This window comes from Coccidioides immitis, assembly GCF_000149335.2.
Source record: "Coccidioides immitis RS genomic scaffold supercont3.4, whole genome shotgun sequence".
In the NCBI taxonomy this organism is placed as follows: Eukaryota; Fungi; Ascomycota; class Eurotiomycetes; order Onygenales; family Onygenaceae; genus Coccidioides; species Coccidioides immitis.
In genome coordinates this window covers 2,165,469-2,185,987 of record NW_004504311.1, presented here as the reverse complement: position 1 = coordinate 2,185,987, position 20,519 = coordinate 2,165,469, and the positions used below count along the sequence as shown (strand labels likewise).

Sequence of the window (20,519 nt, the reverse complement as noted above, 5' to 3'; positions counted from 1 at the left end):
GGATCACTTTCCCTGGTCACTTCATGCCGTATCTGAAAAGCTGGTGATTCTCGCGGGCCAACAGTCGTAAAAGGGTCGGCGTACACTCGTTCTGTAGGATTAACAATCGGCGGCAGGACTTCAGAAGCAGGACGTATACCCTCGGGCGATACTGCTAGTGTGTGTTTCGGCGGAGCTGTTCTGAGAGTTTGACCGGCGTAGTTTACCCTCAGAGCCTCGGCATTTAGAGCATGTAGCGCCTGGAAGTTTGGTCTTAAGGATTTCCCCGCAAAAAGAGGTCCAGGGCGGCAACGGCCCCGAATTTGCTCGCGGGCAGAATTGGGGTAAGGATTTAATTAATCTCTGCCGGGACGCCGAGGGATTTTTTTCTTATGTAGCTGGAGACAAGGGTCTTTGAACTTTGGGGTGCTGACCACTCTTGTCTCAATCTCCGTTTACGAAGTACCGGGATCTACGAGTATAGTTACACCTAAAAGGAATTGCAGAGCGATTCAGACAGGAACTTGTGTTCGGCAGGGTTTTGGAGCACGTCGAAGGCTTCTAGTTTAATATAAGGTCGACACTATAGGCTGGGTTGCACAGCTTACCCAGGTCGTATGAAATGAACTCTCGCGGAAGTAGCAAACAAAGAACACATTCGCAACGCAAAATGGTGCCTCCAGCACGGCCAATAAGGAAGCTCTTGGTAGCCAACAGGTACGTTGGATGGGATATTGGACACCCACAGCAGAAATAATACTGATGTCTTCAGAGGCGAAATCGCCGTCCGCATTCTCCAGGCAGCCAGGGAACTTCCTAATCCCGTGGAGACCTACGCGCTCTATACACCTGATGATCAATCCCATTGCGAACTCGGGGCCCCCAACCATGCGCTGGCGCTGCCGTCTCCGGCATCATATATGGATGTTTCCCTGCTCGTGAAACTAGCCAAAGAACACTCCATCGACACTGTTCATCCTGGATACGGGTTTTTGAGCGAAAGTCCAGAGTTTGCCCAGCGGATGTGGGAAGAAGCGGGTGCCAAAGTCATTGGACCAGGATGGGAAGTTTTGGCGCAGACTGGCGACAAGCTGCAAGCGAAGGAGTTGGCAGAAGCTTGTGGAGTGCCTGTTTTGAAAGCCATCACACAACCAACCAGTGATTTGAACGTTATCAAGGCTTTTGCTGCCGAGGTTGGATATCCAGTGATGATCAAGGCCGTGGATGGGGGAGGGGGTAGAGGAATCCGCCTCGTTAGAAGCGAAGATACGCTGCAAGCGTCCGTTGACAGAGCTATGGGTGAATCACCCTCAAAGAAGGTTTTTGTGGAAAAGGCCGCAGTCGAAGGATACCATCATGTCGAGGTGCAGGTCATTGGTGACGGGACCGGGCAAGTTAGACATCTTTGGGAGAGAGACTGCAGCATTCAGCGACGGTTTCAAAAGATTGTCGAGTGCGCTCCTGCACTCATGAAAGACCGCAAGTTAATTTGCCTGGTGATTGAAGCAGCGCTACGCATCGCCAATAGGGTGAGAAGAACACGGCCTAGACCTTCTTGGAAACTCTCACTGACGGAGGCAGATCAAATATCTATCCCTGGGAACATTTGAGTTCCTCGTCAACGAGCAGGCATCCGAATTCTATTTCCTGGAGATCAACCCACGGTTGCAGGTGGAGCATACCATAACTGAGTGCATAACGTCCGTCGACCTTGTACGGTCTCAATTCCTCCTGGCCCAGGGAGCATCGCTTCAAGACATAGGACTCGGTGAAAATCGAGACCCAGAAACGCCACCTGGCCCGCATTCCATCCAGTTGCGCCTCTGCGCCGAAGATCCAAATGCCAATTTCGCTTTGAGCATTGGCAAAATAACAGGATTCCATGTACCGGGGGGCAATGGTGTCAGAGTTGACACCAATATTTCAGACCTTTCGCCCGTTGTGGTGGGGTCCGACTTTGATAACATGGTTGCAAAGATCATTGTCACGGCTGCAAGCTGGGACGCAGTCATTTCAAAGGCCAGAAGAGTTCTTGAGGACACAAAAATTTCAGGAATCAAAACGAATATCGATGTCCTTCGGGCCGTCATCGACAGCGCAGATTTTAGGGAGTGGAGGGCTGACACGCAGTGGCTTGAAAGCAACCTCAATGATATCGTTGCATGCGGCCAGAAGATCTCACAATCCATACAATCAAACAAACCCTCCTTGCCCGCATCATCTGTCTCGCAGACATTATCTGCAGCAGCCTCTAACGTGCTCCTTAGGAAAGGGGACGCATGGTCCATCGACCTGCAGCCAGTGGGCGAGAAGTCTAACTCTTCTCAACTACCTCACCACTTGCTTTTGAGCCGAGTTCTGCGTAACGAATTTCCAACATCTCTAAGAGCAGAAATCGAATACACAACTCCAGCAACTGTCTCAACCCCTGCCAAGACCGCTGCGTACATCATGACACTTTCCACCACGTCCACATCTGCCAGCGCCTTGTCCTCAACTCACCGTTTGGGAGATCCAAACAACCAAGGCCACGTCATTCTTCCAATTAGCGGAAAATTGATCGAGATGTTGGTAGCTGAGGGTGACGAGGTCGAAGAGAACGCTGTCATTGCATTTGTAAAGCAGATGAAGATGGAAATCGAAGTGCGTAGCCCTCGCGCAGGAAGGGTAACTTGGGTTCTCGAGTTGGAGTCTGAAGATGGAGATGATGTACCTGAAGGAGTCCTGCTTGCGGAGCTCGAGGCGATCGAGACTACAGCCGCAAGTTCAGTTGCCGTGAGAGGAAAATTATGAATCTAATTATTCATAGATGTCAGTAAGGCATTGCACTCAATTTGAGACCTTGAATATTAGGCTAGACAGACTTGAATAGACATACTTGACAGCCACTTCCCCCTAAGAGAGCCGTAAAATCTGCATTTAATGTCAAAGGATACATAACAGAAGAGTCAGGTGAGTCGCATAGACGGGACACTCCACCCTATCGAACGCGATGCACGTGTCTTATATAGCTTTTTCTCGCTAGCCTTCACAATACAACACTTTCAATCTCCATACGTATCAGCACTTACAGACTGTTCGATCAGAAGAGTCTTCCAATAGTTGGAGATTGAGAATCAGTGAGCATCCGTATCCCCAGTGGCGAGTGCCACTAGAGGAGCCCTTTTCGCGTCGACCAGGTGTGCCTAATTTTGGTTAGGATCTCCATAACTGCCCTTCCGTTGGACAAGCGTTGACTCTCTTGACTTAAAGAAGCCTAGCCAGCGCCGTCATGCCGGTCCTCCTTGAGTTTGCGCCAGAGCTCATCGTAATGGTCGCTTCCAAACTTGATTCGGCCGACTTCTTCAATTTTCGGCTTGCTTGTCGATACATCAATTTAACATCATTCCACCACTTTGGAGCTCGCTACTTTCGCACCCGCTACCACATGCTCGAGCGGAGAAGCCTCGAAAATCTCGTGGAAGTGTCCCGCGACCCGGTTTTGGCCCCCTATGTCTGCTCCGTGCAGATCTGCCCACAGCATTTAACAAGTGACTTTCATGTCTTCGCGCCTTGGGTCAGGGGCTTGGACGATGAGTATGTCGGGGTGAACAATGCTGCCCACAAGCAACTTTTGTACGAGCAGTACAGCCTGATAGAGTTTGGACTCGGCAGCGCATATCTCTCGGGGGCATTGGTTCGCCTTACCAACTGTCGGACGCTTGGAATCAGCGATCATCCCTGGCCCTGGGGAGCGGCGTCTCAAAAGCGACTGACAGGAGTCCGTTTCACTAGTGAGGTCTCGCAGAAAGAGAGCATTGCGTTTACCAAGCGTGCATTCCGTATGATTGTTGCCGTTGCGATTACAAGTCAAATCCCGCTGGAGAGATTCCAGGTCTTGCATGGACTCCCTGATAAAGCGTTTGGGCCTGAGATCATAGCCATCCCGAGACGCCTTGCTGATATGGCGCGAGGCCATCTCATGAGCATTAGCGTATTGGATCTCTGCGTGGGAGAGGATGATCGCATGACAGCCGAAGCCTGGGTGGATGGTGTTAACGGGTTCATCATGCTTTTCCGGAATGTCGCCGATCTCACCCTAGATTTTCAAGATAGCTCCGATTTGCGACGGTTCCATGGAATGTCCGAAGGTCTGTTGGTCCCACGGCTCCGATCTCTGGCGATCAGCCATCTGAGGTGTAGCGAGGATGATCTGGCTCGGCTTTTCTTCCGCCATTCCTCCACCTTGGAGATGATTTCCTTGAAATCAGTCCGCCTCAAGCAGGGGACCTTTAAGTCACTTATCCAGAAGGTACAAGGCTATCTGAAAACCGAGCACCTGTTCATGGATGGCGATGACAACCAAGATGTGGTCTATTGGAATTTCACAAAAGTTGGAGACAGCCTGTTCGTGTTTGCTGGCAAGGATGTCAGTGAAATAGCACAAGCTTCTTTGTAACTTGTCCCTAAACTGTATGTTTAGAGCTCAGAGAGTACCAATCCCCAGGGCCCCAGCATGCCAGACTTCTTGAACATTCTTGCACTGTGACTTTGTTCCCCCCCTTTTGTGCCTCCCCCCCCTCTCTCTCTCTGTGTGTGAAAGCATGCCATGTAAGTAGTTTGAATGGCTCAGGGTACATAGCTCTAAGGCTAGTTAAGCATCTCGACAAGAAGCCGATATGGTTCCATTGTTCACTCAGCCTCCTCCCTTTCTGTCTGATGGACTTTCGCTGCATGAAGAGGGGAAGAGAGACGAAGCTGCAAAACGCGATAAGAGATGGATGCAAGGCAACCAGTCACGTGCTCCTAGCGAGTCGCGCTAACGAAAACACTGCACAAAGTTCAGCTCCAATCTCCAGCAACAAGACCCTGTAACTAACTAAATAAGTCTCTTAGGTTCGACAATTGGGCGGCTGGCCCTTTGCAGTACTATGTGCAACATTGCCTTATCCTCTATGGAAGCCCCGGCTCCGGAGTCGGACCTAGTCGATACCAATAAGTGGCTTGTCTTTCCCCGCCAACTCTAACCACTGGCGACACGTTTCCACGGGCCCTGGTCGCTGGCCTATCGCAGGGAAAAAGAGCTAGCAAGCTTTGGTGCATGGCGAGATCTATGAAGTAGAGGAAGTATCCTCACAAAGCTCAGCCTACGGATTGCCACTTCTGGGGGCCAACGGCTTATCCTTTTGGCCCCTGGGAACCGGGCAACACCGAGAAGCCGAAGTGATCGGATAACTTCATAGACCACTCTGCAATGCAGAGTAGATCGCGAAAATAGCCGATTCACAGACACGCACCATGACGTGCATAGCCCATAGCTCATGAGTGGTCTCCGGTGACGTGGAAAGTGGGGTTGCTTTTTGGAAGAGAGCTTTGCCTGCTCTTCTCACCTTTTCTGCCCCGGATTTTCGGCCTGATATTTATCAGTCTCAACACGAACTCAAATCGGACCGAGACTCCCAGCACCTTGCCTACATCCTGCCTAGCTGTATTCTGCTGTACATACCCCAGCCTTTTAAGATCATAACTGCACCGTCAAGGTTTCCTGAGAACGAAGAGCCTCGATTCTTTCCGTACCCAGCACCTGCGGCGAAGCGAATCCTTTGGACCAAACCCAGCCGAGTTCAAAAGGTATCATGGCCGCCGACTCCACTACCCATCCTCCACACTCCCCGGACCCCACTTCGGAAGCGCGGACTGCCTTCCTTGCCTCCCTCAAATCCGTCGGGTCCAACCTTGATGCCGACCTCCGCTCCCGTGCCACAACCCTCCATGAAAATGCATCCATCATCCAGAAACAAGAAGCCGAGCTGAAAAGGACGACGAAGCAGCTTGCCAAGCAGGGCAATGAGCTGGAGAAGCTCGCCGATCAAGGCCGTCAGGGCCTGAAGGAAGTCGGAGATTTGCAGAACTGGGCGGAGCTGCTGGAGCGGGATCTTCTGATTGTCGAGGAGACCTTGAGGTTGGCGGATGAGGAAGATATGAAGAATGGGAAGATGCCGGCACAGCAGGATGGCCCGCAGCCGAGCCGGTTGAGGCGTTGGTTTTGATATCTTTTGGTATTCGAACCAAGGGTCCGGCGAATAAGGCCCATGTTCATCTACGGGCTAATGATCGAAAATATAGTCGTGAAATCTAATCAAATTGATCTATAAAGTACATATCCAAAGAACGCTTCGATTATTCAAAAAAGCCAACCATGCGCGTCCAAAATTTTAATCATCTATAGTACCATAGTCCTCTAGGAACCGCTTCCAAACCCCGCTTCCCTGTTCACAGGCACTCCAGCCTTCGCTCTCATCATAATGTCCTTCTTCATCATCGGTAATTTCAATCTCAGGCCACTCCTCCCACCCATTCCACCGACCCAAGCTCATCAAGTGTCTCATCGTCGGCCTACCATGTGGGCAATTCCACGGTTTATCAATCATTCCCATGTGCCGAACAACCCTCTCCATTTGTTTAACAGTGAGGGATTTTCCAATCATTATACTGGATCGACATGCGCGCATGGCAAACATCTTGCGCACCTTGCCAGGCCGTGGGACGTAGAGATTTGTAAACTGCGACGATGACGATGCAGGATCAACATCACCATCGCCTTGGGGCGCACGGTGGTGCTGTGGCGACTCGGATAGTAAAACAATTAATTCTTCCAAATCTCGTGTGTTGAACACAACCTCTTTGCTCAGAGGAAGGCTGATTAGTTTACATCTTCGTCCAATAGGCTCGTCACCGCTCGTGTCGATATCGACGATGAAGCCGTTCTTTTCTAAGGTTGGAATATTATCGATGATAACTTCTTCCTCAACGGCGGTGAGATCGAGCGTTTTAGGTCTGACGAGGCGCTGGTTTTGAACCACGGTCTCAGCTTGTAGCCGTTCAAAGTTATACTTCTCATCGGAGGCGTGTTGGTCGATTATAAATAGTTCGTCTTTTGTCGGATTATCTTGGAAGTCGGTGCTATCAGTTCCGGGCCTGATAGCTAAGATAAACCCGAGGTTAAATTGTCCAACAACCCGCATCTTAGCAAAATCGTCTTTTGAGACTGTTAGAGATAGCCTTGTTTCCGCTGAATCCTGCTGCTCTGAAGCTTCTTCGGAAATAGGTTCCTCTGAAGCTTTGTAATTCTTCAGGGACTCGAGATTTTCTTGGAGTAATTTCAGTTGTGCCTCGATTTTTGCAAGTGAACCGTCTACTGAGCACATTAACTCAACGGTTGAATCCCTTCCGCGGGACCGCTTAGACATTTTGTGCGCTCGCTCGAGATTATTTTCTGAGGGGACATTAGCCGTCTCTTCTGCAGCTTGAATCAATTCAGCCACTTTTTGCTCGTCCCTTGCTTCTTTTTCTTGATCGTCAATATAACTTTCATCTGAATATGATGTTGAGCCGTCCTCCTCTTCGATATCCTCTTCTGGGGCGTGATCATCGTCACTAGATTCAACTTGCTCTTCATAATCACTTGCTTCAAATTTGCTGTGTGTCAATTTGGCCAATGGTTCTTCCTCCTCGTGCTTGTCCTCTTCTGCTTCACTGGGCCCTTCTTCTTCCCCTTCTTGCTGGTGATCTTCAATCTGGGTGCCTGGAGCAGCAAAGGAACTTAAAGATTGTCCTAGCTTGCTTGACGTGGTACCTCGCATCTGACGCTTTGTCGACGGTGCTGCTGTTACATACCCTTCTTGGCCGGCTTTGCGTTTATGCGCGGAAGCATATCCGATGGTGGATATAGTCGTTTTGCCCCCAATTGTAATGGTCGCAATCTCTGCCGGTGGCCTTGTAGGACGCATTCTGTCGAACGCCGACTTAATCATGTTAGGCGAGCTTTGGGGGGTGCTGTGGCCGGATATCAAGTTCCTCTCCTGACTAGGAAGAGGAGATACCTGACTTGATCTGTCGGGCTCCTGGGCTTGGGTCTGTGAGGTAGAGGGGGGCGCAGATAGTTCGCTGACATCCACGGATGTTTGGGTTGAAGAGCAGGTACCTCCAGTCCCCTGCGGTGCGGGCTCAGGAGAGGCACTTAGCGACGTTCGCTGCTCATCGAACTCGTGGTCAGATTCCTGAACTTCCTTGTCTACTCCAATAGCCTCTTCTGAACGTTGGGTCGTTGGCAATGAATTGCTCGGCGCAGCTGCAATAGAAGGAGCATTCTTATTTACCAACTGCTTCATCGTACTTTGCCTTGGCACCGCGAGCTGGGACTGAGGCACAGTTTGGTCCTGACCTTCAAACAATTCCGTCAACGATGTCTTTAAAGATTCGATAAGAGCACCAGCATCATGCAACAATATCGTGCGTTTGTCCGGCGAGACATTAACATCGTAAGCATTAGTGTTCATCTCAAAATTGGCAAATATAAACGGTGACTGGGAGATATTAAACGACCTGTAGACTTCATTAAAAGCCCTCGCAATCTGCGGCAAGCCACATGGACGAGAGTTCACGAAGAACATTTGGCGATCGGGAGTTTGTCTCCCTTCGCCGAACACGGGCTTGGATATATAACCATGCACGAATATCTTATTCACCAGCCCATCTTGTTGTCTGCGCGAGGTCTTTGATTCCGCGCTAGGCTCGAATTCCAATTCCAAATCTAGCGGTATCAGAGCAAGCAATGTTTTTGCTCCATACACATTTGAAATATTTTCCTTTGTCGTGGGGTTTGACTTCGTCGCGAATACCACCACGCTTTTCCCTTTGGGCATCTGGTTCTTAACGTTGAAACGAACTCCAGTGCTGATGCATGCATAAGCATGTAAAAGGCCTAGAACTTTGCCATATTCCCTCTTAATATTTTTCTCCAACTCTCGTCGCCGAACAGGGAGCCGTTGGAAGAGACCCTCGACGGAGGCAACGGTGCCCCTTTGACCAGCCACTACTTGAGTGTTTTTCAGTTTGCCAGAAACCTCAAAATCTAAGCGTGTAGCTTTGGGCGCTTGATTTGCCTGAGCGGTAACAATATGGAAGTCGGAAAGCGCGCAAAGCGACGAGAGAGCCTCGCCGCGAAACCCAAAGGTTTGAAGGGATGATAAATCTTCGAACGTGGAGAGCTTGGAAGTATGATGTTTCAAAGCTGCGAAGAATTAGTCACTTAGCTACGAAAAGGCAACTGGGTCTTATAGCCTTACCAACGCCTTCGTAGTTATTGGGCGGAATGCCGTGTCCATTGTCCTGAACTTCGATGAGGTCCAAACCATTGTTTTTGAATCGGATATCTTATCAGACGCGTGTAAATCTCAGTTAGAGCAAGTCCCACAACAAAGTCTGTCAATCGGCTACCCATACCAATTGACGTTGCGCCAGCATCGAGGCTATTCTCCACAAGCTCTTTAACCACTGAGCATAGGTCAACGATTACCTGTCCGGATTGGATTTGGTGTATCTAGGACTGCGTGTGAGTCAAGATGGAATAGAGGAGAACGCGAGGTGTGGCAACAAACCGAACGGGCCTCAATGGCCTTGATCGTGGCCATATTCATCCCATGGCGATGGACGGTTGCTATGCTGTGTTGGACATTCGAGGTTTCTTTCTGCGCCTCGTGGCTAGTGCCGGTTTATGTACTCTGTACTCCGTACTAACCACAATCGACGCGTGCGCGTTAGTTACACGAGTTTAATGGCCTTCCAATGATGTCCCGTGACGTCACAGGGAGAACTTCAGTGCACGGCATACAAAGGCATGGGACACGCACTACAAGTCAACAGACAACTTATTTAGATACCATAAGCAATGTCAAAAAATGTAGATCATATTTGTGATAGCATCAGGGAACATTTCATGTGTTATTCTCAAAAACTGCAACCATGTACAGAGTAAACACGCTAAAAATAAAAGATGTAATTACAGCCAAAACAAAATAAATAACTACAGTCGTAACCATCCGAAGTCCTACCAATTCAGCCGAAGTAGGTACACGCGATTTCCATTCTAATGATCAAATCTGTCCGGCATCAAAACCGGCGCGATGAGAGTCCACAGATAAATGGCGTAGCATACCCAGGCGCTAATGATTTTCACCCAGCTGGCCCAATAGGTTCTGCCAACAGGGGCGAGATCATCCTGGGCCTCGGGATCTAGATGCTGGGTGAGCAGAGTGGCAACCCACATTGTGGCCAACAAAAAGATAAGATGGAACAGCGAGTAATTGTACTGGGTCGAGCCCCGCTCGTCATCCTTGGAGTCGGCGTCATCGTCCGATTCATCGTCGCTGTCATCCAAAGCAGATGCAGGAAGACTTCCGCTTTCAACGGCCGCACGAAGAGCCTCGGCACGCATTTCGCGGCGGCTACGGCTGGGCTGCTGAGTTACAAGGTCATGGTTCATCTCATCCTGACCTAAACGAGAATAGTCACCATGTGCACCGCTTGACCCGAGGGCAATGCCTTGGGTTGCAGCACGCGTAGTTGTATATGCAATAGTCAACATGGTAACAATAGCTCCAAGAACAATCGAAGCGGTTCTGGTTCCGCGGGCACGAAGGAGTGGATTGCATTGTTTGTCGTCCGGTTCCATCGAAACCGCGGACATAGTCAAATAAGTGCAGTAGACAGTGACCATTGCCGCCTGCGCTAAGCCGGCGCGAGGGTTTGCTGCTTGCACCGCCGGTTGTATCGACACAACGGAAATGATCAGGAAAACGATTAGGTTGATCTGTGTAGTGTAAGTATTGGATAATGTGGCAAGGTAGGGGCTGCTTACGGTAATTGCTGCTTGGTTCATCGCGCAGCCGCTACGAGCGAAGAATATATACATAACGATCGTCATGGCGAACGAGGCGAGGTACATGCCCAAGGTCGAACCAATCAGCAAGACCTGCCACATGCGGGAGCCACTGTCTTCGATCTTTTCGAAGCATAATTCCGCCCATGAATGGGCAAGGTCCACCAAGAGAATAAGACCGAGCAGCAGGAACAGAATCGCGCCAACGAAGGCGAAATAACTACCCCAGACAAAGAAGAATGGCTCTGGGATGAAAAACGAGAGCACGATGAGCGCCAGCCAAACAATAATCTTAGGGCCCCAATATCCATTTTGTAAACCAGCTCGTTGGTCTTTGGAAGAGCGTACTCCGAGAAGGAGGAGGGCAAGGATGATGTGAAACAATCCGAGGGCGAAGTTGATACGGTGAACAGCAACCCAGCCGTGGCATTTTTCTCCATCACAACTGATAGGCAAAAAGTCGAATGTAAGGTGTTCGAGTTTGTTCAAAGCCCATCTTGTTAACATAATCCACGAAAGGATGGAGTTTATGAGGAGGATAAATGCGTAGGCGATTCTCGTGGCCATGCTATCAGGTGGTCAGTCTATCCTTCTTGGGGTGAAGAACGAGAAAATCCCCCTACCTGCTCTGAAATTTCCCACATGCCCTGCATAGGGCAGAGCACGTTGCAGCTCCGCAACATGAAGCAAGGCAGCCCACCACCTAAGAAGAGTTAGCAAGCGGTCGATGAGAGCTTGGCTTGAGAATGGGTCCTCACCGTCCCCATGCTGGGAACTGCCATCAAAGGCAGAGATAGTAATGCACCCATACTGAGCGCCGCTCTAGAGGGTACTCAAAACAAAGTGCCGATAGCAATAGATGGTGTCTTGGTGGTTGGATATCGCGCCCTCCAAGATCTCGGACGACGGTCGGGGTGATGATGGCGTTGGCGGTTTGCGGGTTGCCTTGGCAGCGTCGACTTCGCCGGCAATAACGTCACTCTGCTTATATAAGCCGGGCATCAACCCGTCTCCGGTCGGGGCGCGAGTCACGAAGTGCACAGGGGCCCTTGTCGTCGAATTTATCCCGTGGCTGTCATTCTTAGCGCTTGCCACAAAGGAGGTTCATCTTCTATATAAATCGATACCGTGGACGAACGAGCCGGTCATACGCCGACCAAGCCAGGACCTATTCTGTTACACAAAAGAACTACTGCACAGCACCGTGGCTTTACATATAGTTAGATCAACTCTTTCAGAGTGCCTTCCTGGACATTCATAGATCATGCTATTATCACATGGGTCTTAAGCACAGCGCGAAGCTAGAAGGGTGTTTTATTGCACCTAGAATTACTCCTCCTTCGCCATGTCTCCGTCGATAACAACAGCTCAGCGGTTGCTGACCGTGGTAGCGGCGACTGCAATCGCGCTCGCCAGCGGAACAAATGTAGCTATGAAGCCCCAGGCCAAATATATCGTGTACATATGGTTGACCTTCTTCTAGTATGTCTATTCGGCATGGGCCCCTCAGTTTGCGGAACGTATGAAACTTTCTTCGACAGAAAGTAATCTTATTGTGCGCATCGCGTCTCTCACTTCAAATGCCCCCCTGTATGCTAATGGCCAGTAGGGTACGGCGGCAAACGTAGGAACCTATGCTAGTGGTATTGCTATTGGCTTGCTTGTTGATTCCAAAGGACCTCGTCCGGGTACTATGATTGGTACTGTGGCTTTGTTCCTGGGATATTTCCCCATTCATCGAGGTCAGTACCAACCCCTGAGCGTCCTGGGCATTAGAGTTGGGTTAGAGTGCTGATATTTGAATAGCCTATGCCTCCGGCGCTGGTTCGATGAGTGTGCCGCTTCTCTGCTTTTTCTCATTCCTCACCGGCTTAGGAAGCTGCTCTGCCTTTTCAGCGTCGATCAAGACTGGTATACTATACACCCTTCTCTATCTGGCCACCAGTTACTAACACAGCCAACACAGCTGCGTCCAATTTCCCGAATCATCGAGGCTCTGCTACAGCCTTCCCACTCGCCGCCTTCGGACTGAGTGCATTTTTCTTCTCAACGATAGCTGCATTTGCTTTCCCTGATGACACGTCTTTGTTCCTGCTCGTCCTCGCAGTTGGAACATCGTCGTTGATATTTGTTTCATCTTTCTTTGTGAAATTGCTACCACATTCGTCCTCCTACTCCTCCATCTCGGACTATGAGCCAACAAACGCGTCTCAGTCGAGTCAGCTTCATAGAACCAGGTCTACAGATAACCATCACGGAATCGCAGACGTAGAGGCACCTCGGACTTCAAGCTCCGTTGATTTGCCTGTATCATCCCCCGCACCGCCCCGACACGAGACTGCGGATGAGACATCATCATTGATTACCAGATCATCGACGTCTGAAAATCCCCTTTTCGACGAGAACCTGAAATCGCGTGTGGCTGGAGATTCACTTCATTCAGATTTACGCGGCTTTCGGATCCTAGGAACTGTGGAATTCTGGCAGCTGTTTTCCCTGCTTGGGGTGCTGACAGGCATCGGCCTGATGACAATAAAGTTGGTTTTCCCTACTCTCATTTTATCTGAATGGTGTGCTAATGCCTGTGCAGCAATATTGGAAACGATGTGAGATTCGCTCCTAGATTGACAATACTACCATCCCTTTTACATTTTCTGACTTTGATCTAGGTCAAAGCGCTTTGGAAGTATTATGATGACAGTGTCAGCTCCGAATTTCTTCAAAAGAGACAAGCCATCCACGTTTCAACCCTTTCCGTGCTTAGCTTCATAGGCCGTCTTATCAGCGGTAATACAACCCATTTCTTTCCTACTAGGCGACTTTACCGAGTGAACTAACCCGTTCTCTAGGAATCGGCTCCGACCTTCTTGTCAAACATCTCAAAATGTCACGCCAATGGTGTGTCTTCGCAGCTTCGTTATTTTTCTGTGCTGGACAACTTGCCGGTGCCCAAGTTTCCAATCCACACCATCTCATATTGGTCTCCGGCATGACGGGCTTCGCCTACGGTATGCTGTTTGGAGTTTACCCTTCTCTCGTCGCGCATACGTTTGGTATTGGCGGCATCTCTCAAAATTGGGGCATCATGACCCTCGCGGCAGTCGTTGGTGGTAACATATTCAACCTCATTTATGGATCAATTTATGACCGAAACTCTGTGATATTGCCAAACGGGGATCGTGACTGTAGGGAAGGGCTAGCATGCTACCGGACTGCGTATTGGGTGACGTCGTATGCGGGGATTGCAGGCGCCTTGATTACTCTATGGGGCGTCTGGCATGAAAAGAGGGTCATGGCGAAACTGGTCGGGAAAAATAATAATCATGCACATGCAAGTTAAATAAAGGGTTATTTTTTTTCGAGTGGCATATCTGTTACAGTTGATATTTAGTATATACACTGGCCTCTGTTCAAGCACAGAATAAGTCGAAAGAACTTACTAGCTATACAGAGGTTAACCAATACTTTTATACCTGAATGATGTTGCTCTCATCGTTTCATCATGTCACACCGAACTTGCTAAGAGCTCGCGTGCTTCTACTACATCTTATTGCTTCAAGTACACCACTAATCTTCATTTTCCTGACATCACACAGCACATTCCTGTCTGATCATGGAATAGCTTTCAAGAGGACTTCCCGATACGCTTTGTCTATTCTCATCCTCACGTACTGATCATGCTTCAGCTAGTGAATGACTCTCTTCAGCTCTATTGTCTACTTTCCGCAAAACAATTTCCAACCCAATGCAGATAGGTAGAAAAGGAAATACCCAAATATGGTACTGTTGTATCATCATAACCTACACCTACATATGTACAGTACCTATTTTACTCCTAGGAATCATCTCCTCAAAACAAGTGATGATTTCAATTCGCAACGAAAGCATTTTTTTAACCCCTATGTATAGTCGGGCTCCTCCAAATAGCCAACCACGCCATGACAACAGAGTGGAAAAGGAACAAGATCTGATAAAAATACAGCATAGCTTAAATTAGCATTACAATAGATATCCGAGCCCAATGCTTTGAAAAGAAAAAACACATGGGTATCTGGGTAATAGAAGGGACAGTGGCAGTGGGTCGAGAAGGGGTTTGTTCGCTCTGCGGAATTTTCCGTAGCTAATAAGCGTACCAGCTGACTATGCGGCTAGGAAGCTTCGATGGTGGGGTTGGCGGGCGGTCCGATGGTATTGTCAGAAAGACGCGCTTTTTTGGCTTCGGGTTCTACCGGGTTCCCGCAGTTGTCGCTCTGTTTGTATTCATTCAACTCTTGTTCTAGCTCGCTTATCTTGCGTTTCAGCTCTTCCTCCCGCTTCTGAGCCTCTTCCAGAGAGCGTCTCAAATGCAGTTCAGAGTCCCGCACGTTCAGCTCTGACCTCCTCGAGGCCTCTTCGCTTTGTTCTAATTGTGTTACCCTCCCACGAAACAGCTCATTGATCACTTCCAGCTCGCTGACACGAGTTTTTAGCGAGGTATTCGCCGCGACTAAGCCTTCGTATGTTTGCGCCATCTCTAGATGCCGATCGTTGGACGACGTGCTTGATCCCGGGGATGGCTGTTGTAGTTGCAACGCTGAGAATCCTGCGGTGGATGGATTAATACCATGTTCCGACAAAGCGACGCCATCGAACACGTTTTGGGGGGCGATATTATTGTTGTGAGCGAAGTTGGGGGTATCGGTACGCGATAGCGGAGAATTCGAGCGGTCAGACCGAGGTGATGTTTTTCGCGCTCTAGGAAAGCCGTATGCTCCGGTGGCAGCCATTGCATCGGCTTTGGAGGTAGGAGTTCCATTTACGTCAACTGCTGACTGCTGATAACAAACCGAATTAGCTACTTCTGGATAGACAAGGAGAACTGTGGCAGCCCAGAAGGCAAAGGTACCTTCCGCTTGGAGCCTTGCCCCGAGGTCTTGACCCTATTACGGCTCTTGATTACGTCTGTTTTCAGGTTCAATGGGCGCGGGCGACCGTGGAGTTTGAGGAAAAGACCGCAAGCGTTGCAGAGGACGGCTCCCATGCCATCTCTTCTCCACAGGGGCGTTTTCGAGGTGCCACAGTTCTGGCAAACGGACTGATATTGCGGACTCTGGTTAGCCATTGCAGTCGCCATGGTCATCATTGAATCAAAACAGGAGGGATTATCAAAAAGCAATAGGACTCGGAAAGGTCAGGTTAATATCTGGCTTTTGGGATGTCTTGGAATTGATAAGGGAACGGGTGATGGGATTCGGCAGTGATAAGGAAAAAAGATTGGGGCTGAAACGCTAAAACGCACCGCGCTAAGGCTGCGTTCCACGCTAGACCCAATTGGTAAAGCTCATTGGTTGGGTACAGTCCTCGCACGCCGGGCTCGAGGGCGACGGCAAGGCGACAGGAAAAGAAGAGAGAAAGCTGTTGGAGGGTCAATTGACTTACCGAAGCCGCTCCCGAACCGCCGGTGGTAGCACTTGGCGAAGAAGTGGCGTAGTTCATGCTCTGGGTCGCGTTATGGTTGTTACACACATTCTCAGCGGCATCATAGGCTCTGCAGGTATGCAAAAGAACGCAAAGACACCGTCAGCTAATGAAATCGCAAAGCAGCGTACCCGCTAATGCGGTGTGATATCGAAACCTCGGTTTCAGGTAAAGTTCCGGGTAGAGCTTGCAAGGGACTCCTGCTACTAACCGGAGATATGATGTCGGGGCAGACGCAGCAGAGGCTAGGGCAGAAAGCCCGGCGTTAGAAATAGGGCCTTCAGAACATGGTGCAGCATGGCTTCCCATATTCTGACTTGTAGGACGCGTACTCAGAGTCTCGGATTGACCAGATGCCGATGCCGAGACGGGTAATAAGGGCGGAGACACGGAGGCGGAGGTCGCGCGCTCTCCCTCCTGGGAAGATGCCGGGAACACCAGCATATCTGTCTGGTGCGAGTTGGGGGGAAGGGAAGGGCTAATGGCGGAAGATCCTAGGGCGAGAGTGGCTACGGCGGACGTCATCTCGAAGGAGGAGGACAAAGGGCTGGGCCGAGGGAAGAGGAGCAAGAATTAGAGAGCGCTAAAAAACGAACAGAATATATAGCTACTAAGACAAGAGCGAAAGAATTAAAAGGAGTACAGCGGGCAAAGTTGATTGCAGGCGTGTTCTGAAGGTTGGTGATGGGCAACGATGTGCTTTCTGGCTGCTTCGGACGGGCGAAACCTCCCTATCGATAATGCTTATCGGCCACCCAATCAGGGGAGGCGGCGCCGGGGCGGCAGAATAGATACGCCGAAGCCCGGTGTTGTCACGTCCCCTCAAGCCGCCCCCTTTCCCACGGGCGAGATATCCACGACGCGCCGTGAGCGACGAGACCCTGGTTTGGCCTCATCGAGCAGAAGAACAAGTCTCGTCGGAATACTTTGTAGAAACATAGAAACTTTTTCTTTTTTTGCCCTGTCATCTCCACCCGTCTGCTTGTTAGCCGGCCGTTGGACAGCTTGGCCTGTTTCGTGGCATGCTGATTATGTAACCTAGCCTGAGAGGGAGCTCGACAGCAAGCCCCAGAGTCGTCACCAAAGCATGTGCAAGGGCCAGGTTTCCCTAACCGCACCCTCCAGGAGCCATTTCAAATTTCCTTCCGTTAAAGCGTTCTCTGGGGCGATAGTGAGGCCTCATTTACCCTTACCGGGATATTCGCTCTGTCTAAACATGTCCTGAACTCATTGAGCGCTCTCATTCTCCGTCCTGCATACTCGCCGCTTGGAGTTTTTTTTGTACTCCTAGGCGGTAATCTGCTTGCCTTTCTTGTGTGTGTGTGTTTCTTTCTTTTTTCCTTGAAGGATGGCCCCTTCGAAGAATCGGCCTGCCACGTCAGGCTATGCCCGCCTCGCTCAGGCGGACGAAGACAGAGAATTCGAGTACGAGTCTGACGAGGATCCCTACGCCGTTCCCCCTACCCTATCCTCGTCCGTCCCTCGATATGCCCCTATCCGCCCTACCGGCCATATGCAGGCCTCCAGACAGTCATCTCCTTCCCGTTACCGTAGTAGAAGACCCTACTACGGGAAAAGCCGTCGGGGCAGGACTGATTCATCTGGCGTGGACATAAAGGCGATAAATATGCGACTGGAGAAATGGGCTGAGGAGATTGCGTCGAAATTCAAGATTCATAGGGTTAAAGGTAAAACAAACGAGGAAGAACAGCTAGAAATACATCATACCGTTTTTCAAGCTCCCGAGGGTGTCCGCCCCGTGACTGCTGCATCCCTCGAAGCAGATCCTCCGGAGACCGAACGCATGGCCGAATCTGAATTTAATGACATCGTGGAGAGCGTGCGGGTGGCAATCGAGCTTGGAGTACACCCGAAAATGATCTCGCAAGGAAGCTCCGGGAGCTACTTCGCGCGAAATAGTGAAGGGAAGGTGGTTGGCGTCTTCAAACCCAAAGACGAGGAGCCGTATGCCTCGCGGAATCCAAAATGGACCAAGTGGATACATAGAAACTTGTTCCCTTGCTTTTTTGGCCGGGCCTGCCTTATTCCTAACCTGTCGTATGTGTCTGAAGCCGCTGCCTATGTGCTCGATACCCGGTTAAAAACCCACCTTGTTCCCTACACCGACATCGTATGGCTCTCTTCCAAATCTTTCTATTACGACTTTTGGGATAGAAGACGGGCATGGAGAGGAAAGAAACCACTACCTGCCAAGCAGGGCAGTTTCCAAGTCTTCCTTAAGGGATATAAAGATGCCAATATCTTCTTGCGTGAACACCCATGGCCAGACCAGACGAGCGGTGGATTTCGTGCCGAAGACGCACCGCGGAGAAAGAAGAGGCCCTGGAATGAAGCTTGTCGCCCATCCGGAATTCAGTCGGATGACGAAGATGAATATCAAGACGCTCGTATGCTCAGTCCATCTCCGCAGGACGATGGACCTCGAAAGTTTTACTGGACGGAAAATTTGAAGCAGTCATTTAGAGAAGAGCTTGAAAAGTTGGTTATTTTAGACTATATTATGCGAAACACAGACCGAGGGCTTGATAACTGGATGATAAAGGTGGATTGGCACACAGAAGAAGTCTCCATTGTGTCGGATCCGCCGAAGGCAAATGGAATAAACCATCTTGATGATGAAGATCATATGCCGCCTCCACGCCCGATATCCGCGAATTCTGAACGAACAAACTCTCCTATGTATCCTTACAGGCGACATGAAGCCATGGTGGCTACAAGCAGGACCGGGACTCCGTCCAATGCACCAGAGCTTTTGAACGCCTCGATATCGGTTGGAGCCATCGACAACAGTTTGTCTTGGCCATGGAAACACCCTGATGCTGTAAGTGTCAATAGAAATAATTATGTTCTTCGTGACTGATCTCTCGTAGTGGCGAAGTTTTCCTTTTGGCTGGCTCTTCCTTCCAGTTTCTCTTATTGGACAACCATTCTCACCAAAGACCCGGGACCACTTTCTACCTCTGCTCACATCGACGGCATGGTGGAGCGGAACCCAGACAGCGCTCCGGCGTGTCTTCAGCCAAGATTCCGATTTTAAAGAGAGCATGTTTGCAAGACAGATTGCTGTTATGAAGGGCCAAGCCTGGAATGTTGTGGAGACGTTGAAGCAAGCAGACCACGGCCCCTTAGAGCTGACTCGCAGGACAAGAGTCTGCGTTTGGGATGACCTTGTGGACATACCCGTCGCGATTCCTCTCCGTGTACCTTCCGGTGAGGCTCAGCGACGACGTGCTCTTGATCACCTCGAGTCACAAGAAGAGATGGATATCAGTTCTGCCATGGCATCTGAGCCTGGTCCGCATCGTGATTTATTGAGCTTCGGCTCTCCAACAAATGAATTGCCCAACCCGAACCGATTCGAGCTCTCGCGAGATACCACCTCTTTCGAATCAGGCAGGACAAGGGACCGGGCCACTAGTCCTATCTCGTTCAGCCACGCTGATTTCGGGAATCTAGACCGTCTTGGTGAAAGTGGCAGGGAGCTTGCGAGCAGCTGGGCCACACTTCCAACTCGACCGACCGAACGTCAGTCCAAGCGATATGGCAAGCGACCTTCACATAGAAAGCAAGCATCTATGTCACGTCGGGACAGTACCATTGTCTTTGGTGGGGACGATCTTGAAGGAGATCTTGGCTATGCTGCCGCCGAAGAAATGGAGGGACACGAACGTAAAGTCATTGTGGAGCGGCTTGAGGCTGTTAAAAGCAAAAATCCGGTGTTTACATGGTGCTGATCTCTGGTCATTCCATATTTCGGAGTTCTGAAGCCACAGTACTTACTTCTACTATTTCTCTCCTGTATTACTCCTATCACTTTTATTACTTTTGATGGCTGGACTAATAATTTCTACTTTCTGCTTCTGATTCTTTTGGGTGGTGCTTACTCGATCTTCTCATCCTGTTTGAATGGCATGGCTCATGTGGAGTTGTATTTGAGGTTTTAGAAGCATGTTCAAAAAGGCCACTCTGTATTTCCTTGTTCAACTTCCTCTGTCTTGTGCGACAATCCCCGTGGTTGAATTTTAGAACTTGTTACTCGTGTGTCAGGATACAGGACAGCATTTTCTAGCCTTTCACATAGTCTAGCCTGCATTTGGGTTGGAACTTCTTTCTTGTATGTATTGAGTTTTCGGGCGAGTCTTGTTAAACCCTTTCGCAGTTTGTTTTTCATGTTATTGCTTGCTTTGATGATGTCAATATTGCTCATACTGCATTGAGAACAATAGTAGATAGATTTTTCTCATCTTGAGAAACTGCAATTCCCACCCAGAAACAAGCAACAAGGTAGGCTGCAGCAGCTTTTTACGTACTCCTTGCTCTCAAACTCCGAGAGATGTGATACTTATGATAAGATTAGGTTCGA

General features: G+C 49.8%; 8 protein-coding genes across 8 annotated transcripts; 5 read left to right on the top strand and 3 right to left on the bottom strand.

Annotated features, from left to right (window-relative positions):
* Positions 1 to 649: 649 nt before the first annotated feature.
* Positions 650 to 2,772, top strand: CIMG_13412 (carboxylase:pyruvate/acetyl-CoA/propionyl-CoA; the record flags this gene model as incomplete). The annotated part of the gene is made up of 3 exons (XM_001245608.2): positions 650 to 696; positions 752 to 1,508; positions 1,561 to 2,772. 3 exons carry the CDS (start codon positions 650 to 652, stop codon positions 2,770 to 2,772), a joined length of 2,016 nt encoding a protein of 671 aa, XP_001245609.2.
* A 478-nt stretch (positions 2,773 to 3,250) lies between these two features.
* CIMG_13411 (uncharacterized protein) lies at positions 3,251 to 4,417 on the top strand (the record flags this gene model as incomplete). Its single annotated transcript, XM_001245607.1, has 1 exon — positions 3,251 to 4,417. The coding sequence occupies one exon, from the start codon at positions 3,251 to 3,253 to the stop codon at positions 4,415 to 4,417; it is 1,167 nt and encodes a 388-aa protein (XP_001245608.1).
* A 1,177-nt stretch (positions 4,418 to 5,594) lies between these two features.
* Positions 5,595 to 6,008, top strand: CIMG_05048 (uncharacterized protein; the record flags this gene model as incomplete). The annotated part of the gene is made up of 1 exon (XM_001245606.1): positions 5,595 to 6,008. One exon carries the CDS (start codon positions 5,595 to 5,597, stop codon positions 6,006 to 6,008), a length of 414 nt encoding a protein of 137 aa, XP_001245607.1.
* A 165-nt stretch (positions 6,009 to 6,173) lies between these two features.
* Positions 6,174 to 9,467, bottom strand: CIMG_05047 (DNA mismatch repair protein MutL; the record flags this gene model as incomplete). The annotated part of the gene is made up of 4 exons (XM_001245605.2): positions 9,399 to 9,467; positions 9,244 to 9,340; positions 9,087 to 9,173; positions 6,174 to 9,031 (listed from the first exon to the last, which is right to left on the bottom strand). Exons 1-4 carry the CDS (start codon positions 9,435 to 9,437, stop codon positions 6,174 to 6,176), a joined length of 3,081 nt encoding a protein of 1,026 aa, XP_001245606.2. The 5' UTR covers positions 9,438 to 9,467.
* Positions 9,468 to 9,686: 219 nt separating this feature from the next.
* CIMG_05046 (membrane protein TMS1) lies at positions 9,687 to 11,562 on the bottom strand. Its single transcript, XM_001245604.2, has 4 exons — positions 11,437 to 11,562; positions 11,302 to 11,381; positions 10,658 to 11,246; positions 9,687 to 10,609 (listed from the first exon to the last, which is right to left on the bottom strand). Exons 1-4 carry the CDS (start codon positions 11,485 to 11,487, stop codon positions 9,887 to 9,889), a joined length of 1,443 nt encoding a protein of 480 aa, XP_001245605.1. The 5' UTR covers positions 11,488 to 11,562; the 3' UTR covers positions 9,687 to 9,886.
* A 461-nt stretch (positions 11,563 to 12,023) lies between these two features.
* CIMG_05045 (MFS transporter) lies at positions 12,024 to 14,093 on the top strand (the record flags this gene model as incomplete). Its single annotated transcript, XM_001245603.2, has 8 exons — positions 12,024 to 12,104; positions 12,162 to 12,233; positions 12,288 to 12,420; positions 12,485 to 12,589; positions 12,645 to 13,215; positions 13,269 to 13,284; positions 13,348 to 13,465; positions 13,528 to 14,093. 8 exons carry the CDS (start codon positions 12,024 to 12,026, stop codon positions 14,016 to 14,018), a joined length of 1,587 nt encoding a protein of 528 aa, XP_001245604.2. The 3' UTR covers positions 14,019 to 14,093.
* A 427-nt stretch (positions 14,094 to 14,520) lies between these two features.
* CIMG_05044 (protein GZF3) lies at positions 14,521 to 16,799 on the bottom strand. Its single transcript, XM_001245602.2, has 4 exons — positions 16,347 to 16,799; positions 16,097 to 16,205; positions 15,564 to 15,752; positions 14,521 to 15,492 (listed from the first exon to the last, which is right to left on the bottom strand). Exons 1-4 carry the CDS (start codon positions 16,658 to 16,660, stop codon positions 14,827 to 14,829), a joined length of 1,278 nt encoding a protein of 425 aa, XP_001245603.2. The 5' UTR covers positions 16,661 to 16,799; the 3' UTR covers positions 14,521 to 14,826.
* Positions 16,800 to 17,005: 206 nt separating this feature from the next.
* Positions 17,006 to 20,406, top strand: CIMG_05043 (phosphatidylinositol 4-kinase type II subunit alpha). The gene is made up of 2 exons (XM_001245601.2): positions 17,006 to 18,977; positions 19,027 to 20,406. The coding sequence occupies exons 1-2, from the start codon at positions 17,484 to 17,486 to the stop codon at positions 19,888 to 19,890; spliced, it is 2,358 nt and encodes a 785-aa protein (XP_001245602.1). The 5' UTR covers positions 17,006 to 17,483; the 3' UTR covers positions 19,891 to 20,406.
* Positions 20,407 to 20,519: the final 113 nt, after the last annotated feature.

Coding starts and splice junctions, on each gene's coding strand:
- CIMG_05044 (XM_001245602.2), bottom strand. CDS start 16,660: ATGACGTCCGCCGTAGCCACTCTCGCCCTAGGATCTTCCGCCATTAGC. Junction 16,206..16,346: donor GCCCCGACATCATATCTCCG/GTTAGTAGCAGG, acceptor GCATACCTGCAG/AGCCTATGATGCCGCTGAGA. Junction 15,493..15,563: donor GGCAAGGCTCCAAGCGGAAG/GTACCTTTGCCT, acceptor GTTTGTTATCAG/CAGTCAGCAGTTGACGTAAA.
- CIMG_05046 (XM_001245604.2), bottom strand. CDS start 11,487: ATGGGTGCATTACTATCTCTGCCTTTGATGGCAGTTCCCAGCATGGGG. Junction 11,382..11,436: donor CAGTTCCCAGCATGGGGACG/GTGAGGACCCAT, acceptor AACTCTTCTTAG/GTGGTGGGCTGCCTTGCTTC. Junction 11,247..11,301: donor TGTGGGAAATTTCAGAGCAG/GTAGGGGGATTT, acceptor ACCACCTGATAG/CATGGCCACGAGAATCGCCT.
- CIMG_05043 (XM_001245601.2), top strand. CDS start 17,484: ATGGCCCCTTCGAAGAATCGGCCTGCCACGTCAGGCTATGCCCGCCTC. Junction 18,978..19,026: donor CATGGAAACACCCTGATGCT/GTAAGTGTCAAT, acceptor GATCTCTCGTAG/TGGCGAAGTTTTCCTTTTGG.